General features: G+C 37.9%; 2 protein-coding genes across 2 annotated transcripts in view; one reads left to right on the top strand and one right to left on the bottom strand.

Moving 5' to 3' along the window:
• Positions 1-3264, bottom strand: part of rgs18 (regulator of G protein signaling 18) — a 53831-nt gene extending 50567 nt beyond the window's left edge. The window contains exons 1-2 of the mRNA XM_056743769.1: positions 3215-3264; positions 2941-3023 (exon numbers count right to left, since the gene is read on the bottom strand). The gene's annotated coding sequence lies outside the window, so the exon portion shown is untranslated. The remainder of the gene's footprint in view (positions 1-2940; positions 3024-3214) is intronic.
• Positions 3027-21151, top strand: brinp3b (bone morphogenetic protein/retinoic acid inducible neural-specific 3b). The gene is made up of 8 exons (XM_056743766.1): positions 3027-3147; positions 3222-3502; positions 7358-7548; positions 10557-10750; positions 15248-15353; positions 15663-15899; positions 18009-18231; positions 19777-21151. Exons 2-8 carry the CDS (start codon positions 3270-3272, stop codon positions 20891-20893), a joined length of 2301 nt encoding a protein of 766 aa, XP_056599744.1. The 5' UTR covers positions 3027-3147; positions 3222-3269; the 3' UTR covers positions 20894-21151.
• The last annotated feature ends 481 nt before the right edge of the window (positions 21152-21632 follow it).

The raw sequence follows: 21632 nt of genomic DNA, 5'->3' as shown, positions 1-21632 counted from the left end.
ATAGCAACAGTAAACAGACTGACAGATACAAAAGCTTACATTTTTACTGAATTTTCTTTACTGTTGCGTGTCAATTTACCTGCTCTGTCTGCACTACTGATATTAAAATAAGCATGTGTTTGCTGCATTTCATGCGGCGTGTCTTTGGCGGCAGAGAAGCAGTGTGTGTGGAATGGAAATATTAAACAAGAGCGTGTGTGATATGATTCTCTGTTGTGAAGACGGCTCATTTTAAACAACTAAAATAGTCAAAAGTATTATATGGTTTATCAGGCCATCTCGCTGTCTGGATGTGAAGATCCAGATCCGGACCACGATCCGCCAATTGAGGATGACTGATCTAAACCATAATAAATTTAGAGTTGGCTGATATCTAACAAATACAAAAGAATTCTATAAAAATTACATAAGCAAGAAATTACTTCTTTATCCTGCCATCCACATATTTCATGCGACTTAAAGCTTCTTGCCTATTACAAAAACGTATTGAGCCTTTTTCATGCGTCATCCCCAAACCACCCTTTTTAATAGGAAATAGGTCAGGACAGGCAAGAAAATTTAACTGGTCAATAAACTTCACGGGGTCTTTAAGATTGTGTTTCCCTTTGTGATAAAGGTTTACACGTTAGAATACTATGGCAGTTTTTTGTAAATTAGAAAGGGTCAAGGTAGTCTTGGTATTCAATCACAATCCAGCCAAGCACGGCCTAGAGATGCATTCGGCACCGAAAATGGTTATTCGGTATTTTGTAAAAGCAACATTGCTGCATGAAGTTAAATGACTCTTTATGACCTCAATTCAATGTCCCACACATACAGCCGTTGTACTGTAGTGACCCGAACACCACATCTATTTCCTAGAGATGAAAGGACAGATATACAGTAAAGTATCTGCACATCTTCTGGGTTTGGTAAAGAAGCAGCGTTGGAAGAAAACATCAGGCTTCTCAGCAGAATGGAAGACATACCAGGGCGACAGATTCATCTACAGTGTGTGCTAGTGAGGTGCAGGAGATGATTACCACACAAATAAGCTCCAGTGCCTGAATCCCTCTTCTCTGCAGGCAATGTGAGGGAAATAAAGCAAGTAGGGGAACAACAGAGAGCAGGATAGGAACTGGAAGTGGGGGGTAAAATGAGGAACAGAGAGAGAAATGAACAGACGGGGGAATGGGAAACAGTGGAAAGGGGAAGAGTACGTAAGGGCAGAGGTATATGGAACTTTTCAATTACTGTGTAAACAGACAACAAAGACCACTGGAGACTATATGAGAGTCCTTTGCCTCGAGGGAAAGTCATTTCTCCTCCTACAACTCTGCTCCAGTCTGGAATAATGTCAGACACTAACTGAGCAAACATTTGATGTTCTGACTCAACTGACAGACTTTCATTACATCTGAAATTATCTTCAAAAGCTTTGGGGTAATGAATTGCCCGTAAAGATTAAATGTGAGCCACCCTCCCAAGAGCGGAGATCACTTTTTAAGTGCTCGCGAAGAACATTTCCAAGCGTCCAGAGTGTTTTTAATTTCACTCTCATTAATGTTGTAATTGGTTCTGTAATTTGCTGTAGCTTATTCACTTGGAGTTGTAGTTTATATATAGCTAACAGGTGATCTGTACAGAGCAGGTATTTCTTTAGGAAGACAGCGATTACAGGCCAAGAATTATGAAACTATAGGGCGTAACTGAAACCAAACAATTATGCTTTTGCTTTCAGGACATTCCAAAGCCTTTGAATCAAACACTTGCCATTCTCACAGCAACGTTTTTTCAAAGTGTAAAAAAATGTTGGATTCAAAGTCTACAAATATCTGAAAATCTTGGATTTTGTCTTTTTTAAGTATAAACTTCAGAATAAACAAAAATGTGAAAATGTTTTTACAGAAAGTGTAAAAACGTCAATGCAAAATAAAAAGGAAATGTCAAGCAAATTCATGACACTGTCAATGACCTTGTGAGGTCCTTCACATATAAGATCTCCAAACATTCAGATTTGAACATTTATCTTACAAAAGAAGGACATACAAAAGCTATTACAAAAATAAATACTTATGTATTACTGAAATACATATGCTTACAATTGGTTTTTTTATTAGAATCTAAGAGGCATTCTTACTAGCAATCTCTGATTTTAAACCCCATAACATTGCACCCAAACGTAAGATGAGATAAAAAAACAATAAAATATTAATATGTACTAGAAAGCAGGATAATACTTCATCCAAAATGTATCACACTTTTGGAAGTCAGAACATTTCCAATTCAAAATCCAACAGTGTGGAACGAAAATAGAATGATGATATTCCAAGACTTTGTTATCCCATGTATAATTGATTTAGTCTCTTTGTGAATATCAAACAGCTCTCTAATATTTCCTCAGTTTTAATTTTCAGGATTTCCGCCATATGTAATCAATAGGGCTATTCAGTCATTAATCACAATGTACAGCACAGCAATAATTAGCATTTATAAACTGATCATTTTAAATGTTTCTCCAACTTAATCAGACCAAGCAGAAACATTAATTGCATCGCAAGCTTTTTAAATACTGGTGACTTATCAGAACACTAAAAATAATCTCCATAAACAATCATAAATTATACTTAAGTAAAATAAATAATAATCAATAATCAATCTTAATGTGGCTGCACTACCTTGCATAATAAACCTTTATAAAGTAAAAAAGGCGCGTGAGGAGAGAGAAAGCGAATTTGTGTGAGTGTGTCGAGAGAGAGAGAGAGAGAGAGAGAGAGGCAGGCAAGTCTTTCCATTTATATGTATTGCTCATTGTGGAACTGTTAAGTCAGTGAGATGCTCTGTTAGGAAACAACTAATGTGGAGATAGAAAGGGGACGTTTGACGTGCAAGTAAACAGGACAGCGGAATCTAACGCAACTTCCCTCGCACATTAAATCAATTTCTGTTATTTTTTCTCACCTCTGTGAAATGTGCATCGACTTCTTTCGCTGAGCGCAGCGCGATGGATTTAGGAGCGCGTGTGCACCTGCAGTCAACCACACCTGAAACAAACAAAACCAAAGCGATCGTTTAGACAACTTGCGTCTCTTAGGAAACGGTTTGCTTTTCTTTGCCAAGGGGATATTACAGGTCCTCGGGATACCCGAGTTGCGGGACTCTTGTCAGGTAGTGAATCTTCTTCAGAAATCAATGTTGGTATTGTTGACTTGAGATCGAAAACACGATGTTTTACCTTGCAGGACAAAACGGGGATCTGAGAGGACGGAGGAAACATGTATGGCTGAAGGATGCTGGTTCGGAGTGTTGGTCTTAGACCGCCTGACCCGATGCTCTTATGGCAGGGGATGGAGATCTGTCTCCGCTGGTGTTGCGTGCTGCTGCCTGTGCTCGTGTGTGTGGGCTCCGCTGACCCGATCGACTGGCTCCTGTCCGATAAAGGTCCATTCCACCGATCTCAGGAATTCATTGAGTTCACCGAGCGATACCAGCAAGGTTTTACAACCAGATACAAAATATACAGGTACAAGAAAGCGATACAATAATATTGCGGTATATACACACACGCTTGTGTACATAACTCGTGAGATAAACTCCGGGAAAGTTGTTTGCCTCTGTTGGACTGTCGCCGGTATCGTTTCAAAAAGAATGTTATAGGCGTAATACTTTTAGGAAATGCTGTTTGAAACATATAATTTACTTGAGAAAGTCAATAAAACACAGAAACCTGAAAATGCTGCTTACAATATTAGACGTCTAAATCAAAACTTGCGTCATATCCTGTCGATTATGGAGCATTCATATTGTTGGTTTTTGCGTTTACACAGGTTTAAAATGAATTAGATTATGTCTTAAAAGGCTGAAACAACATTATATACGTAATACAAATTATATGTATGTATGGCTGTGCTATTTTAGACTTTGTCGGCGTTTGTTCTTTATCAACAGAGATTATGTCATTTTAATACTTGCAGTAGGCCTATTTCCTTTTAATAATAGTTACAATTTCAGCAACATTTAATAACGTTCTCTGCTTTTGAAACAACATTCATTTAAAAAAAAAAACCCTTTATATACAACACCGTATCACTGTCACATCAATGCTGTGGTAGATGCTTGCTGATGTCATTGTTTTCATAAGTATTGACCTCATCCGAAATTACACATAAGCAAACAAGTCATTACACAATTCTATATTCCTTAGCCAAGCGAGTGCTATAAACACTAATGAGTAAATACACCTACAGAGATATCATGGAGCCATCAAAAGATCTTCTGATTATTATTGGCTACAGGGTCCACTTGATCTCATCTTCATTTCAGCCTTTGGTTTCTGATTAAAAAATAGCTTGTGGCTTTTGATTACATGGTGCCCTCAGGTCTGCACAGAATGTGCTCAGAAAGCTCTCGAGCAAAGCAGCGCTCATGGCCTCTCTGGTCTGTCTGTGGTGATCAGTGGCTTAGGTGCTCACTTCTAGTGCTCATCAGAAACCTTATCCAATACTTACACCGTCCCTCGTTGAGTTGATTGGTGATAATGACGTTCTCCATTCCCTTTGTGATTGTTCTTTAGATTGGCCTCTTCATGTAAGTGATTGGATTGGTTCCCTTGAGTCTTAAACTCTGCCAATAGCAGTGCGAGTTGTGCTTTAATTGCTAATCTCCAAAGGGAGATTTCTTTGGAGTAGTACCTCCTGGGTTTTGTACAGTGTCGAGACTAATAACCTTGTGATGGAGATGGGGAAGGTGGGAAATGGGATAAAAATAATAAATATTGATCTAATGGTGGAGACTTGGAACCTGAGAAGATGAATTTGTTTTTGCTTGGCATGCAATTTGTTCTCTGCTTGGAAAACAGTAACTTGATTTGTATATGATACGATTTAGTTTTTCCATAAAGAAAAAGTTAAAATCGAATTTTCCGTATTTGACAGACTGGTATTAAATGATTCTTTAAAGCACTGTATTAATTTTAAAGTTGGAGTGTAATGGAGTGACAGAAACAGTTTCTCATGTCATGATCCTAAACTTAACTTGGTTAATATTAGTGCTGTCAATCGATTAAACAAATGAATCTGATTAATCACACATTTTTTCTGTGATTAATCACCAATAACTTGAATTTTTTTAAATATACTTTTACATTAATTTCAAATATAATCTCCAAATTAATGTAGAAACAACAGATTTCTTTAACAACATCATTTTATAATTGAAAGCCAACACTCTGATATTAGTACTGCAACTGAAATCTCCATTAAATTGTTAAATATTTCAATATTTTTACGTTAATCATTCCCTTCCAACATTGAAGTACAGTGTTATTGAGAGCTGCTGTACCATGTCTAACAGGAAGGAAATATACAGAAATGAATGAAGTTCTCAAACACTTAACAGTCTTTAATGCTCAATTCTAAATTAAATGCAGAATAATTCTCATTAAAACTTTTCTTTTGTTCTTTGATAAACATTAATGACATGAGTCACAGCAGCAGGTTTAAGATTGTGTCCCCTTTAAGATCGGCCACTCTACGCAGATCTGACGCCCTTTCCCATTTTCACAACTCTTTTTCATTCATTTAGGATTTTATTTAACACGTTGAAATCTGTTTTTATGACAAAAAGGTCTATTAGGCATAATCTTGTTTGCGTTTTTTCTTTTTCCAAGCATGAAATGTAACTTAAAAGCCCCGTTCTTTTCCTGTTTTCGAAGCTTTGATTGTGTTTTTGGGTGTTTAACAAGGAATGTTCATGTTTCTAGTTTAAAAAATCCCTTTTATTTCACATATTTCAAGTCTATCGTCCACCGCTGTCACTCTTCTCACGAACCGACTGGATTTCTTCCGGTTTCTTCAAAGTCCCGCCTTCAAAACGCTCTGATTGGTAAATCTGACCAGGTCTGTCGTTATTGGTTCCCCGCTTAGAGTGTGTGTGTGAAGATGTCCCACCCAAACCATATCAGCGAGTTCCGCTCCTCAACCTGTTGTAATTGGTCGGTCCCCTCTCAGTGCATGTGAATTCATAAGCTTTGGCTTTTAGTAATAAACGGTAACAATGGCGTCACATTCACTTCATCAGTTAAAAACATGCAGATTGACCGACGTGTAACGGAGGTCTGCTAGTGCAAACGCAAACGTCAATCTTTGTTAGAGAGCACGTTTTTTTCTACCATGACGAGGGAAATGACACCGGACCGAATGACGTCAGACCGGTTATATTAATTAAAACTAATAACAGAAGCGTTAGTTTTGCCTTTTAATATTGGACCAGAGTTGGATAATAAAACAAGCAGATTGACTAGAAGACTGCAAGCAGGACTTCAACAGACGTTTCATAGAAGTTTTTTAGACAGAGGTATCACACACACACACACAATGTCAGTATATTACACAGAACAGCTTTCACAGCCGATGTTAAAGTCATGGAAGCTGTTATTTGACCGTTGGTTATCTTAGAATGTGTGTAGCTAAATTCTTATTGCCAGCTGTACTGTATTGTAGCTTTATTGTGAAGCTTTAAATAGAAGTTGCAGTTCCACACAAAACCAGACTGTGTACAATAATGGATCAGAAAAACTGTCTCCCAAATCTCTCACAAGTTTTGTTACAGTGTATTTGAGGCACAAGAGTGGGATGCTTTGTTTGAAGATAAACCATTTGAGAATTAGCTTCAGGGACTGTACGGAATTGTGTCAGACCTGATTATAACAAAATATCAGCTGGCAAAACTTTGAATCTTAACTCCCTCGCTCTGTAATATTGGATGCAAATGTATTTACAGAAAGACGATTTGGTTCACAGTACCCATTTCATAGTGGGTGGATGCATTTTAGTTTACTTCCTTTATAGGGCAATAAAAATGTTTTGGGGGATCGTTGTTTTCCTGTGTGAGGATGTAATCAGATCAGAGGTTTTAAAAAGAAATGTGATCAACACTGAAATAAACAGCAGACAATGAACCCTCAGCGATCGGTTCGAGCAGTGGTTTAAAACTACAGCTTTGCTTATATGCGGTTTGCAAATCACAGTTTGAATTGCAGAAGCAAAAAACACAGTTTAAAGGCGGATCTGAGGGGATTACATGCTCAGTGCTTTGTAGAAATGTGCTTAGATTGTGCACCTGGCTCCCCATAGGCCCTCGAAGCGCTACACAATGAAATACCACCTATGGTCCTGGCACCACTGTCGGAGTCCAAAAGAGATTTCTGGAATAGAAATACAGGGTGTAGAAAGGGAGGCCTGGAGATGAGCCAGATTAAGCTGATGTTTGATAGGACGGCATGAATGTGACTGTAATGAATAATGTGATGGCCAGGTGGGACCCGCTGATTACTTGTACTTTACTAAGGGCGTCTCAGTAAATGATTATGAACTCACAGGGAGTTCGGCCGATGGAAGGTCAACAGCCTAGCAGCGGAGAGGCAAGAAGGCAATGGGGCTGCCGTGCCCTTTGACCCCGACTTCATCCATAACATCAGGCTTCTGGGGAGAAGGCCAAGCTTGCAGAAAATAACTGACAACATCATTAAGAAATACGGGACTCACTTCCTGCTCTCCGCCACTCTGGGAGGTAAGAGAAAAATTTTTGAGTACACTATGTGTAAACCTGTTGTTATTGCTACACAGTATATTTACATTCATGTCTTGTGTCTGAGTTTGCAAGGACATCTTTATGGAGGTAACTCTGATGTGACATCATGCATTATTGAACGCTAAAATCTTCGTCGTATATAATGGATGTGTCGCTTATCACTTGACTTTATGGATTAACTCAATGGGCCAGCAAAATGTCCTGTTAACATACGGTAAAAGAGAACAAACGGCGTACACAGAGTTGGTTAAAGTGAACATGAACTCAAAATACAAGATTGGATTCATTAGTCTCCGATACAAAAATTAATAAAAAGTATTAAAATCTTGCAAAGATTTAGTAAAACATGTAAGTAGAATTGATTTAGTAATATTAAATAAATGCTTATTTTCACACTGTCATTGTAAATTCAGCATTTCATTTGCTCCACTTTCCTCTTTTGATGATGCACAGTAAGCGGCATGAAAGCAAGCTGCTTGTAGAAAATTCAAACTGTTGCATAAAGCTGTTAAAATTTGGAAAAGCTATAAAGTGATAATTGCAAATGTCAGCATTCTGTGACTGGGACAAAACTATTGCTTGCATTTATTATTAATGAAGCTGTTGACGCTGGAATGATGGTCAAAATACAACACCTTTGATAAAAAACAGAAGCAGATGAAGTGCGCACTGTATAAATAGCTAGAGGGTGAAGAGGGAAAAGACTGCTTAAAAAGACTCTTTCACCATTCCATTATAAAGGCCTACTCTAAAGATCCAAAATGCCTAGTGGAATTCTGTGACTGCTGCTTATTTATGCAAATGAGTCTCATTGAAAGGACGGTTCACCCACAAATAAAAATTCTGTAATTTATTTGTTCTGATGAACACCGAGAAAGATATTTGCTTGTAACCAAACAGTTCTTGGCCACCATTGACTAACATAGTAGGAAAATTACAATATGTTGAAAAGTGCCGCAGAACTGTTTGCTTTCCTAAATCCTCCAAAATATCTTATTTTGTGTTCAACAGAACAAAGAAAGCAATGTTTCCTACTTTGGAGCAATTACAGACAGACAATTCATTTTTTGGGTGAACTGTTCCTATAATATACAGTATTACACATATTATATATCTTTAATTCAGATACTGTTTTCAATATACATCATAATTGTTTTCGTAACAAAGTCCTATCTTTCAGAACTTAATATGTTGCTGTCTTCAATGTATTTTCATGACTTGAAACTGTTCATTTTTAACAGAGCCATGGTGTGTATTTACTTGACTACCTATTACGAAATTGCTATAATTCCAGTATCTGCCAAAATTAAAACTACAAATCACCACATGATTGCCGCCGTGCTGAGAAACAAGTATCAAAAAAGGCATCATGATAACATATGGCTTGTTATTGGAGTGCAGGGCCACCGAGCCCGGTGACTGGTGGACCATTAAAGGCCAGTTTTTGATTTACAGCGGCCACTAGTGTTGTATTATAGATTTGCAAAGAATCTCTCAGTCCAAACACGACGGGAGCCACCACAGTACAAAAAGATGTCGTCGGCTACGACAACGTCTCTTCTCATGTTGATGCAGGGAAGAGGGCATTAGAAAGAATATAGAAAGAGCGATGTCTTATGGATTTTAGGTATAAAAAGAAGGCGAAAAGTCAGGCAGGAGCTAGGACCTGCGTTAGGATTTTATTGCATTTCTGTCAATAGATCCTCGTAAAAACTCTGTATTGTTCCTTTAAACATGTTTTTAAACTGCTGGTTGCGTTTGGACTACTTACCTAATCATTTTCACAAGCTACATGAATTCTAGTGGCAGGAGGTTTTGTAAAGTAATATTTGTAAAACTGCTTTGTAACAATAAGAAGTCATCTTTGATCGTTGTGTGCGTTTTTGTGCAGTGTGACACAAACATGTTTATAAATGTTCCAAAATTTCTTAACAATTCTGTCTCCATTTATTCACCCTCAATTTGTTCCATATCTGTTGAAATTTTGTTGTTTGGTTGAACACAAAGAAAGAAATTTGGAAGAACGTTAGCAATTTTCAGTTCTGGGACATTATTCACTACCAAAAAAGTATTGTACAAAAAGAGATAATTTTAATAATTTAGCAAAGCAAACCTTTCTGGGGCACCTTTGACTACCATTTTATTTTTTAATACTATTATGTCCCAGAACTGCAGATTGCTAACATTCTTCCAAATATCTTCCATTGTGTTCAGCAGATCTAAGACATTTATACATGTTTGGAACAACTTGAGGGTGAGTAAATGATAACAGAATTTTCTTTAGATATATTGTTCCATATGGATATTGAATTTTGTCTGCAAAGAAAAAGAGTTAAAATGATTAAACGGTAAGGAACACATACAAAGAGGACTGCCCAGTGTGGTGATGTATTTGTTAAGGACATAGAGTTTGTTTTGAAGTATTTGTTGTAAGATGATAGTAGTGGGTGATTCTTGTGGTTCAACAGGTCTCATAAAGAATTAACACATTTTCACATCAGGTCTTCATCAGTGCAAGTTATTCTGATGAAAAAAGATTGTCTTCATAATATTTCATCAAAATGTAATTATTTTGCACCTGCTAAGAGGGTGCACATTTCTTCAAAAGAGATATTCAAAGTCAATATCTTACGCCATAAATATACCTATTTGATAACATAAGGGCTGCAAGTGGAGTTCATTTAAAGCTCCAGCTAATGCTCCACTGGACACCTTTTGAGTCCAGCATTTATCCCTGGCATTTATACTCCTCAAACAAACCCACCAGCTGAGTCAATTGATTTTTGTTGGGTCTCTCTCGCTCAGATATGACGGATGCTCTCATCTGTAGCGTGCGTGTAATGAGAGCTGACGCGTCAGATGGGAGAGACTGCTGGGGCTTTGTGGGCCCCTGGTGGGCCGGGACGCAATGAGCTCATGCTGGAGATGATTAGAGTTGATTAGCTTCTCCAGCTGAGATGATCTTTTTTTGTCTGGCTTTTGATCAGGCGAGGAGTCCTTGACGATTTTCGTGGACAAAAGCAAGCTCAGCAGAGGTCAGCAGAATGAAGGTGCTTCCAACAGTACGGCTGGTTCGTTGACCCTAGAAGCCCTCCACCAACTGGCCGCCTCCTATTTCATAGACAGAGACAGCACGCTTCGAAGGCTCCATCATCTCCAGATCGCCTCTACCGCCATTAAGGTACATCTGCCACAAGAAGCATCCCATATGTCTTTATGTATTGGGCAATAGAACGGTGTTTTCCCACCAGGGAGCCGGAGACCACTCTGGTGCGTCAACAAACTTCTAAGGTTGCCTCAAGATAAATTATATTATAAATTATTTATAAAACAAGCAGTGAAATAAACATCTAAAAATCAAGATATGTCTTAGTGTTTGCCAGTTCATTGAATTAATATACAGTAGTGGCCAAAAGTGAGATTAATATAATATTTGCTTTTAGTGTCCCCTCAGGTTAGACTAAACAATCCATAATGGACAAAACACTTAACTTAAGATATTTATTGGACATTTATTGAACAAACGTACTGTATTTGGCAAAAAGTCAAATCACAGTGTTTTAGGAAATATTGACTGTTCCATCAGACACACAAATCTGGATTGAAGTTAACTTCCGTTTTTTGTTCGTTAAGCGGTCTGGCTAGTGTCTAATAATAAAACTATTTATATTTAAACAAATACATTTTTATTGTATAATATAATATATATATAATATATTATATATAATTCAATATAATATAATACAGTCAATATAATAATCGTATTAAACAAATTATTTGTTGAATTTTATTGTATATTAATTTTAGTAATTAAACAATTTGTTGAATGGGTCATGTAACTTTGTCGCCTTGAGTTTAGCCAAGTAACGGTTCTTCTGCTAGTAACCCAAAAGAATATTGGCTAGTCATACTTTTAACTTCTAGCTAATGTCCGTTAATTGTTATTTATATTGCTTGTTATCAGAAATAATCTGCAAGGGACTCTATTCTTTGCGTATGTGTACCGGAAGTCATGTTCGGGCTGTAAAAGCGTGTATGTGCAGTCACGTTAATGTTATTGCTTTGTAACTGTCTATAGATTTCCTTTCCAATTAGCCACCTCGTAAAATAGTTACAAATTCCCTTGGTTTGATTTTTCTCAACACAGAGTTTCAGTTTCTCCACACACACCAATGTGTTCAATAAAGAGTGAAGAGGTCAATTCTTAGAAGTTCTAAAAAGCACTTTGTATAAATTTAGAATGTAAACCAGTATCCACTTGCATACCATACAAAAGCTACACTACAGTACTAATGCATCAAAATATTATCGGTATAAAAGCTGTATTCTGATATATTTTTAAAAAAGCCACTAGTGCGCTCTCAACCCTGTGGTACTGACTCAAGGAAACAGGATTTGAGATCTAATCCAAAATTATATTCATGCGTACAGCTGCGGGCGATACATACATCCAAACTTTTTCCTGCATGCATCCATTAGCACCTTGAAGGTGAATTTATTATTCAATATGCAGTTATCAGCAGAATTACCTTCTGCCTGCAGCTTTTAATACACTCGATCTCTCTTGCTCAGGTTTTGTTTGCCACTGCCTGGTATTTAAATATTAATCCGTACTTAAACCGGTGAAGTGCATATGACTCCTTATGAATGACCGAAGGTTTTCTTTTGAAAAACTCCCAGGCAACGTCTTAATCCCAGACAGCAGCGTTACATCCAAAAACAATTTAGAACCCTCAGTCAATGCCGTCACGTTTACTCATTTAATCTCAGGTCAAGCAAACTGTTTTGGGGTTTGTGCCTGGTTGCAGAGAGGATCCTGGGCTAAGTTGCTATTAATGAGGACAGAGCGCCTGTCGCAGTTAGTCACAGCATGCATCACAATGATGAATCAGCTCAGCTCAGCTCTCAGTTCATATTCCTTTCTGTATTGACTAATTCAAGTCATTAGCTGCATCCAGCGCTGTGGCAGGAAAACAGATGTATGAAAGATACATGAGAGGGATAGCAGAGGTGTTAAATGGATCTACTTGGGCGATTCTTCAGGGTTGCTCTTATGGATGAGCAGGTGAGGAAAGTATTAGGAGGGTGTTTGAGGGGGGCATAAATTTCATGCTTTGATTATGATGCACTGGTGCTGTATTTATTGGCTTCATTAGTTTCGCTGGGTCTTCAGCAAAGACGCAGATGGCATCAGCTCATTGGCGGGTTGAATAATGATCTGTCTCTACACTCATTCATTGCGCTAAAGCGTCTCTTAAAGAACAATGGTTTGTCTAAGCTAAACAGTTTGGGTCATACTCTATATTTGATTTCACTAAGAGTATTGTCTTATCAGATGTGTTGTACATTTATTGGTGTTTGGGTACGTTGTACATTTCAACATCGATGAAAGAATTAAACGTGGAGGTGAAATGCTTACTTTGGCTTTTGTTTTAATTAAAGTGGTAAATCCAGAGAGTGCTTAAAAAAGACATTAAATTCTTGCTTTGGGTGTTTTTTACTGAGTTCAGTATAAGAGACTGAGTGTTTATTGCAAATAAAAAGGATGTGGTTAAACACAACGTGAAGCAGTGGGTCCTTTATTGCATTACTAAAATGATATAGCACATTAGAAAGTCACTTTGAAGTTAAAATCATGTTCTGTTTTCCATACAATAGTTCATCGTGACCATGTCTGTCAAGACAACAAAGATATTCTATCAAAGCACCTTTAAAACATGATCAAAGTAGTCAGCATGAAGTTTGAAGTCATAGAACAGCCCTGTCCGAAAAAGAGTAGTTAAAACATCATAATAGATTTGTGGGGGGTTTTGGGGAGACCACCGTAATACAGAGACATCCTTAAAGATTCTTTAAATGTTTACAGGTTTGAACCAATGAAAATCTTTTCATTTCAAATAATTATTTTTTTCACAAAATCTGTCATCTGTCATGATCAAATATAAAGCATTTTATGAATTCGCTGGAATCCTTTTTGTCGTTTTGTCTAATTTATTTCTTTGATGTACAATTAGATGCAATATGAAACAAAGGGCTTATTGTTTTTATGGTCTTTCTGGGGACAATGAGTTGGCCGGGACCTCAGAGGAAATTTTCAGGATTTAATGAATTTCCCCCAGCAGTATTACCAGAAGCACACAAGCCTGCTGTGGGTGTAATGAAGTCACAATTTTCTCTCCCTCTCTGTATATCACACACACACACACACACACACACACACACACACACACACACACACACTGCTGATTCTTGCCCTTGACTTTGAGTACTTTTTTAATGTTTTTTTTTTCCCACAAATGATAAATTATCTTAGCTTTTAGATTATTTTACTGAATTCGCAATGTTCTTGTGTAAAATAATCCATAGTGTTATGCTATAGCAAAGAGATAAACGTTTCTGCCTGGGCTGCAAAAAGATAATAAAAATGTTTTTTAATTAAATACAGTGATGTTAACCTAATTAGTTTCATGATAAATGAGCAGCAGATGCAGCCCTACTCTTGCATCATTAGACAAACAGGGCCTATACAGCTGTCACCGCTTTTGCAGATGAAAAAAGTTAGACTTTTTTACATCACTTTTTAAAAATGTAATTATTTAGTTAGTGTTTGAAAAATGAGCTGTAGAGTTTCTTCATGGAAACCTGGGCATTTTATAATTCAATCTGTTTTTAAATTCCTGGCCTGAAAATGTCATAGAATTAATAATCACTTAAAACGGCAATATAAATGTGCTCACTTCTATAATTTATTTCTATTTCTAATTTATATCTATCTATTTATTTACCAGAAGTTCCTTTATGTTAGTGCAATGTCTAGAAAACAAATTAAAAAATAATCTTGATAATTATAACCTAAAAAGAATCATAGAGAAATCTGGAAAAGTCATTGGCACATCCTTAAAGTCACCATGCAATTCAAACAGGGAAATTCTAAGTGATTATTATAAATAAATGATCCGTGCACACAATTGTTTTTAATTCATTTGGACCAGTAATCTTTAATCAAAAACATTAAGCTCCTCTCCCCCTCTCAACAACAACAACTCTTCACCACATTACGTCAGCATCAAAAAAGAGGTAGGACTATACTGACTGTCCAATGGCCAGGGATTTTTAGCCCTCCCCTGCATGCCCAACATACAACAAACCAATCAAAAAGGGAAGGGCAATAAACCCCCACCCTACATTGTTTTTATTATTTCAGAAGCCATTTCACTCGGATACACGATACGGAAAAGTCAATCGCAACATCCGTTTCATGGAGACTTTAAAATCGTTAAAGGGATAGTTCACCCAAAAAACGAAAAATCTCTTCTTGTCATTTCAAACATGTGTGACTTTCTTTCTACTGCAGACCACAAAAGATGATATTTTGAAGAATGTTAATAACCGAACAGCGACGGTACCCATTCACTTCTATCGTATGGACTAAAACTAATGCAAGTGTACCATGTTGTTTGGTTACCAAATGATTTAACATATTTTCTTTTGTGTTCTGAAGAGGAAAGTTATACAGCTTTGAAATGACATCAGGGTGTATAAATGATGATAGAATTTTCATTTATGCATAAACTATTCCTTTAAGTTGAAAATCCCAGCTGGTCAAGTGTATTGTTATTTACATTTGCTTAGCCCATTATTTTATTAAACAAAGCCCAAAATTGCTTTCTCTCTTCAGGTTACCGAGACCCGGACAGGCCCTCTGGGCTGCAGTAACTATGACAACCTGGACTCTGTCAGCTCCGTTCTGGTTCACAGCCAGGAAAACAAAGTTCAGTTACAAGGTACAGAAATACACGACCCCAAGGGGCTTCACCGTGCGACAATCACCCTCATCACAATGCTAATTCCAGAGTGCTTTCCAGAGGTCGCGGCAGTGTGATGAGCTACACGATCAAAGCGTCGATGCCGGCGATGTCTAATTAGCCGGCTAATTATACACAAATCTTGAATGTTGATAGTTGACTGTGCTGGCTAATTAGATTAAAGGATTTAGCAACTGACAAGAATGAGGTCCTGTGGACTCGGCTGTGGAAAACCGTAGGCATGTGTGGCCCAACTCACACATTTCCTTCTTGTATTTCTTCCTCTAGGGCTGCAGGCCATTCTGCCTAGTTATTTAAGGAACGGCTTTGTTCAGGCCGCCTTAGGATACATAGGCTGCAATGCCGAAGGCCAATTTGTGTGCAAAGACAACGACTGCTGGTGCCAATGCAATGCAGCATTTCACCGCTGTAACTGCCCCGAGGCTGATATCCGCTCCCATGAGAGCTACCTGGAACGCATGAGGGAGGAAGGGATGCAGGAGATCCAGGACTTTCAAAACTCAGGTGCCAAGACATCTGTTTTTCTTTTTTTGGTTTATCTCCCCTTGGCTGACAGGGATGCAGGTGGTCCCAACTAACTAGCTTAACCGACCCAGCCAACCTGGTCCATCCAGCTTCACCATTAAAGGAACAGTTCACCCAAGAATGAAATTTGTCTGCATTTTGTGCATTTAGTATACACTTTTTTTGTTCTGATGGAGACAGAGAAAGATATTTGGAAGAATGCTTGTAACCGAACAGTTCTTGGCCACCATTGTCTACCATAGGAGGAAAGATTGCTTTATGAGTTCCTTTGAACACAAAAGAAAATATCTGAAGAATTTAGGAAAGTAAACAGTTCTGGGGCACTTTTGAGGACCATTGTAATTTATCCTACTATGGTAGTCAATAGACTGATTTCACGCCGCCACCATGTTGAAATTGAAAGTGAGGCAGAAGTGGGAAACTGGAAGGACAGATAGACTGCAATGGTTTGGATAACAAACCTGGAGTTATTAAAACTATTTATGATCTGAAATGTGAAAACATACGCATAGGATGCATATCACACAAGCTGTTTTACTTGACCACTTTAGCCGTACCATCACATATTAGTGACTGTTAAAAACTCCCACTAGCAGGTTTCATTCATGAAACAACTCTAACTTTTTTTTTTACGCATCATTTGTTTATTCATGTAACATACACTCGATGGTAGTCCAAACCATTGCAGTCTATCTGTCCTGTGCAGAGCTTTCGATTTCAACATGGCAGCAGAGTTAAATCAGTCTATGGTGGCTGTGGAGTAAATTATGATATTTTGGGGTGAACTGTCCCTTTAAGACCAAACTGGTAAACCATCTTAACCCATATGTTTAAAGGTGAGTGTCATGACTGTGCATAAACCAATCTGAAGAATTATGGATTTGCATGTTGACTCGAGTTTGTGTTTCTAAAGGGGCTCTAAGCAGCATGAGGCGCTCAAATGACTCAAAATGTACTCATAATTATCTGTAATAGTCATTTAAGATGTAATTACGATACAGAATGTTATACTTTTCACCGTGTGAAAGTATATCATCACAGTGTCACAGTATGAATTTGTACGATTTCATTCATACGATATGGTAACGTCAGATTTAAAGGTGGGGGTGTGGCTTCATTATTATTGTACGGTAACTGTGCATTTTTGTACAATTCACATTATACAAACTCATAAACATGCACTCTGAAACCAGCGCTCGTTTGTTGAAAATAAACAAGTTGCTATTTTTACACGTATAAAACTCCTATAAAATAAATTATCTTTATACTTTATTTTAACAATCTCAAATCATATGTATCGCTGACAAAACTAGTGTAAAACAAACACAAACTTAATGATTGTACTTACAATTATAGCTAACAAAACTAAATCCCGCTCCATATTTGCTTCAAAATTCAACAAATGCGAGAACTCGTAATACAAGATCATGTGGTCACAAATAAAGCTCCTTTCCTTGAAGTGACCATGTCATGAACCCTTCGCGAACGGACTTCTGAAAGGGCCCTTTGCAAAGGGATTAGGTGTTCACTTTCATTTGGAACCCCCCTACAAATGGTGTCCCCTTCGCCAAGGGCCCTTCAAGGGTGCATAAATGCCATTTTGAAAATGCCCGGAATGTGCATACAAGACCTGTTCGTACTTTGTATGCGAGGTAACAAAATTCTGGCGGTGCATGTAAAGAACTCGCATACTATACTGATGACGAAATTTGCGCCACACACACTGTACGCTGTCCCTCACATACGTGTAAAAATGGAACTATACAGGCTTTACACAACAAATCATACACAAAGAAAACTGACACACACGATGTGAATTGGTAAGAATCAAGGCTTTTTGTCGCAAATTAGTCACATATGAAAGGGCAAAAAGCTGCTGTCGTGTAGCTTGTGCTACGCTTTTATGTACATTTTTCAACTCTGTGTAAGAGGTAAACGATTTGCCTTCATTTCAACACAGAGTTAGTTGGTCGATGTACTATTATAATTGGCTTCACACAGCCCTGTTGCTAATTTATTGTGAGTGACAGCTACATTTATAAACTCTTCACGAAAACCTGTGTTAATTCGAGTCTACTCTTTCATTAGATGAGTTTCAGAGCTTCATTGCTAAATTGCCAACACAGAGCGCTCTAAACTCATCACGCATTCAGCAGCTGTGGAGGACAGACAGCGCACTACAACAGCGCTACAGGCAGCTAGAATCCCAGCTTAACCTCCTGCTCACCAAGACCCGTCGCACCGCTAACAAGCTCTTCAGCCTCAGCAAAAGATGCCGCACTCAGCCTAAAATAGTCTCTCTGAGGGAGAGGTAAGAGGTATTTATACACACATTAAACTTGTGAAACCCAACTTTTTGCTTGTATAATTATTCAAGTCATGCAATGAAGCTACATGAAATGTTGCAGTGATTGAGTCTATAAGGAATTCTAAGTATTTCAGCATCCTTTAATGCAATAAAGTTTCAGATTGATTTGTGCTTTTGCATAATTTTTCAAAGGATTGAAAAAAACACAAATAGGCCTACAGTAAGGTCTATTTACCATCTGACTTGTTTCTACTATATAGTAATGCTCAGATTTTGTGGCTTATTTGCATTTTTAACATCTCAACAGTGTATCAAACTTATTTAATATCTGTTGTAAAAGGTCTATGTCTTTCAAGAACTGAGCTAGATTACTTGCAGTATTGTAAAAAGGTTCAGCTCTGTATTATATGTACAGTTCCGCTCAAAACTTAAAATCCTTTGATTTGATCTTTTGATCATAGAGGTATTTTTGCATCTATTAACAGTAAATGTTCCAGCATATTCATTCCATTCCATTAATATGATTCAATTTCATCACAAATGTACAGTATATATCATCCTTTTACAAATAGATGATTTGCACTTAAAAAAACTAGAAAAAAAAACTAATGATATGGCCAGAACACAAAACCATGCAGTGCAAAATACAAAATACATTTACAAAAATCAATACAAATTTCTCAATATTAATATAATGCATGGTGCCCTACTACTGCACATACAATTTGTACAGTGCGATATAAATGATTATGTAAAAACAGACAGTAATATCTCTGTATTAGATAACAGTAATAGATGGGGACCTCAAGAAGCTTCTTGAGAACATTTTTACAAATTCTAGACAAAGTATGACTACACTGAGGATGGAAAGATACAACATAGTTTTACATTGAGTTAAAGTTTTCTGTTTTGAAAATCTGTTTTCAATTTATTTGAATGTAACACTGTAAAACTGTAGTTTGCATTACTTTTACTGTACTTTTCTTCGTTTAGCAGACACTTTAAATAAGATAACATCACAAGCAATTTGCTGTAAAAAGTCAACAATAACAATGCTACATGATGCATAGTTCATAGTAAGAGCTGAACATTGATAAGCATGGATACATAATCTACATTGAGTCCTTTGAGCATTGAATGAGTAAATCCTGAGCAGTATTGTTTTCCTCTGGAGTCACAACAAATACTTGAAGAACCATTATACCTGTGGTATTTGATTAGAAAGTCCAATCGTCTCTCTACGATTGACCTCCAAATGAGTGTAGAAGACTAATGGCTAATCTATTGTTTAACCACCCGCTCCAGCCTCTGAGGCTATTACTTCTATCCTAGCCATGCTTTCCAATGCAGTATTAGCAGAGCTCAATGTTGAAAAGCAATTAGCACCGTTGCTAAACAAAGCTATGTATTGGCAGCGAGCATATCATTTGTTCTTTGCTAATCATTGCCTTATGATCTGTGCAATTATTTGCATACATTACAATCCAGAAAATTGCTGTTTTGTCCTGTCCCCTCAAATTGTTTATTTTCTTGCTGTTGTGTTTTTAGGCCCTTGAGTTACTGGCTCAAATTCACGCTCTCCGTCCTGTACTGCAGTGAGAGTAACCAACTTGGATTTTACGTAGAGGAACTGCGGAGCTGTGCCTGTCCGTACGAATATCCCTCGTGTCACGCCGTCATTCCTTGCGAAGTGGGCGGCGGCCCCCGTTGCGCATCTTGCTCCGCGGACAACCGCACACGTTGCTCTGCCTGCAACCTGGGTTACGTGCTCAGTCATGGAGTTTGCAAATACGCCGTACCTAACCCAACAGACCACTACCTTGGTTTCGAGACGGACTTGCAGGACCTGGAGCTTCGCTACTTGCTGCAGCACCACGACGGCCGCATTGCCACGCATGCCCTCTTTGTTAGCAACGACGTGCACCTCAACGTTTGGTTTGACCCCTCATGGAGGAAAAGGATGCTGCTTACGCTCAAGAGCAACAAGTTCAAATCCAATCGCGTACACATGCTGCTCGGTATCTCGCTGCAGATTTGCATGACCAGGAACTCCACTTTAGAGCCCGCGCTGTCCGTCTACGTCAACCCGTTCGGCGGCAGCCATTCGGAAAGCTGGACCATGCCCATCAATCAAAACGGCTACCCGGATTGGGAGAAAACCAAACTGGATGTTCCTATGGATTGCTACAACTGGACTTTGACGTTAGGCAACCGGTGGAAGAGCTTTTTCGAGACGGTTCACTTCTACCTGAGGAGTCGTGTTCGAAGCGACTCCTCTCAGGGAAACGATACAGTCTTCATCGAGCCTCTCGAAGTTGCAGATCCTTCTCAAAACTTTGGATACATGAAGATCAACAGTATGCAGTTGTTTGGTTACAGCATGCACTTCGACCCTGAAGCCATCCAGGACCTGATCCTGCAGTTGGACTATCCTTACACTCAGGGTTCTCAAGACTCTGCTCTTCTGCAACTAATGGAGATCCGATATCGGGTCAATAAACTGTCTCCTCCTGGTCCACTGCCTTTAGATTTGTTCTCGTGCCTGCTTCGACACAGACTGAAACTCTCCAGCCCTGAGGTACAGAGAATACTTTCCACACTGCAGACTTTTAGTGCCAAACAGCCCTTCTACAAAGAGTACGAAGCTGGAAAACTTTGTAGTTAAAAAGCAAACCAATTTATTTTTGCCATTGATGTTTGGCTTTACTGACTGCAAAACAACTTTGAGTCGTATATGAGAAAAGAGAAAATTCCTTTTAGAGGGGGGTCATTGTTGTCGGTGTTTGATAATAATTCATTCCTCTTCATAGACATGTTATATATTTGATGTCTTTGGTTCAAATAGTAGTTGAGATAGAACAAAGTTTTGCACAATTTTATCAACTCTGCCATGTTTTAATTAAATAAAATAGTCCAAAATTGTTATTATGTGTTTTTGTAGTGCATTTTGGCTGGGGTTGGCTGGCTTCCAACGCTGTAATTGCAACAGACTATATTCAACATTTGTTTATCTGAAATATAAAACTGAGTATAATAGTGAACAAATTAGCTTAACTTTTTATAGAACATGTCATGAGCATGTCAAGGTCATTTCACACCAAAGCCAAAGAAAGCACTTGAGAACATGCCTTAATGTAACGGGTTAATTTATGATGAACTAAACACTAAAATAGATAAAGTATTAATTAATTTTCCATTTAAAATCTTGCATCAGGATAGTTGACAAATAAATTATAATTGTGTCCTATGATGTGACAGCAAAAAACTAACAATGAAGATAAATCTCTCTATTATAAATATTAATAAAATAGTATATTATGAACAGTCTGTCACACCACAGGACACATGGATGGTACTGTATATTTGTCAACTAGCCCAAACTGTAATGCAAATCACCATTGACA

Source organism: Triplophysa dalaica, chromosome 3, assembly GCF_015846415.1.
Source record: "Triplophysa dalaica isolate WHDGS20190420 chromosome 3, ASM1584641v1, whole genome shotgun sequence".
NCBI lineage: Eukaryota > Metazoa > Chordata > Actinopteri > Cypriniformes > Nemacheilidae > Triplophysa > Triplophysa dalaica.
Note: the sequence above shows the minus strand (reverse complement) of the source record. Positions and strands in the feature narration are given on the sequence as shown.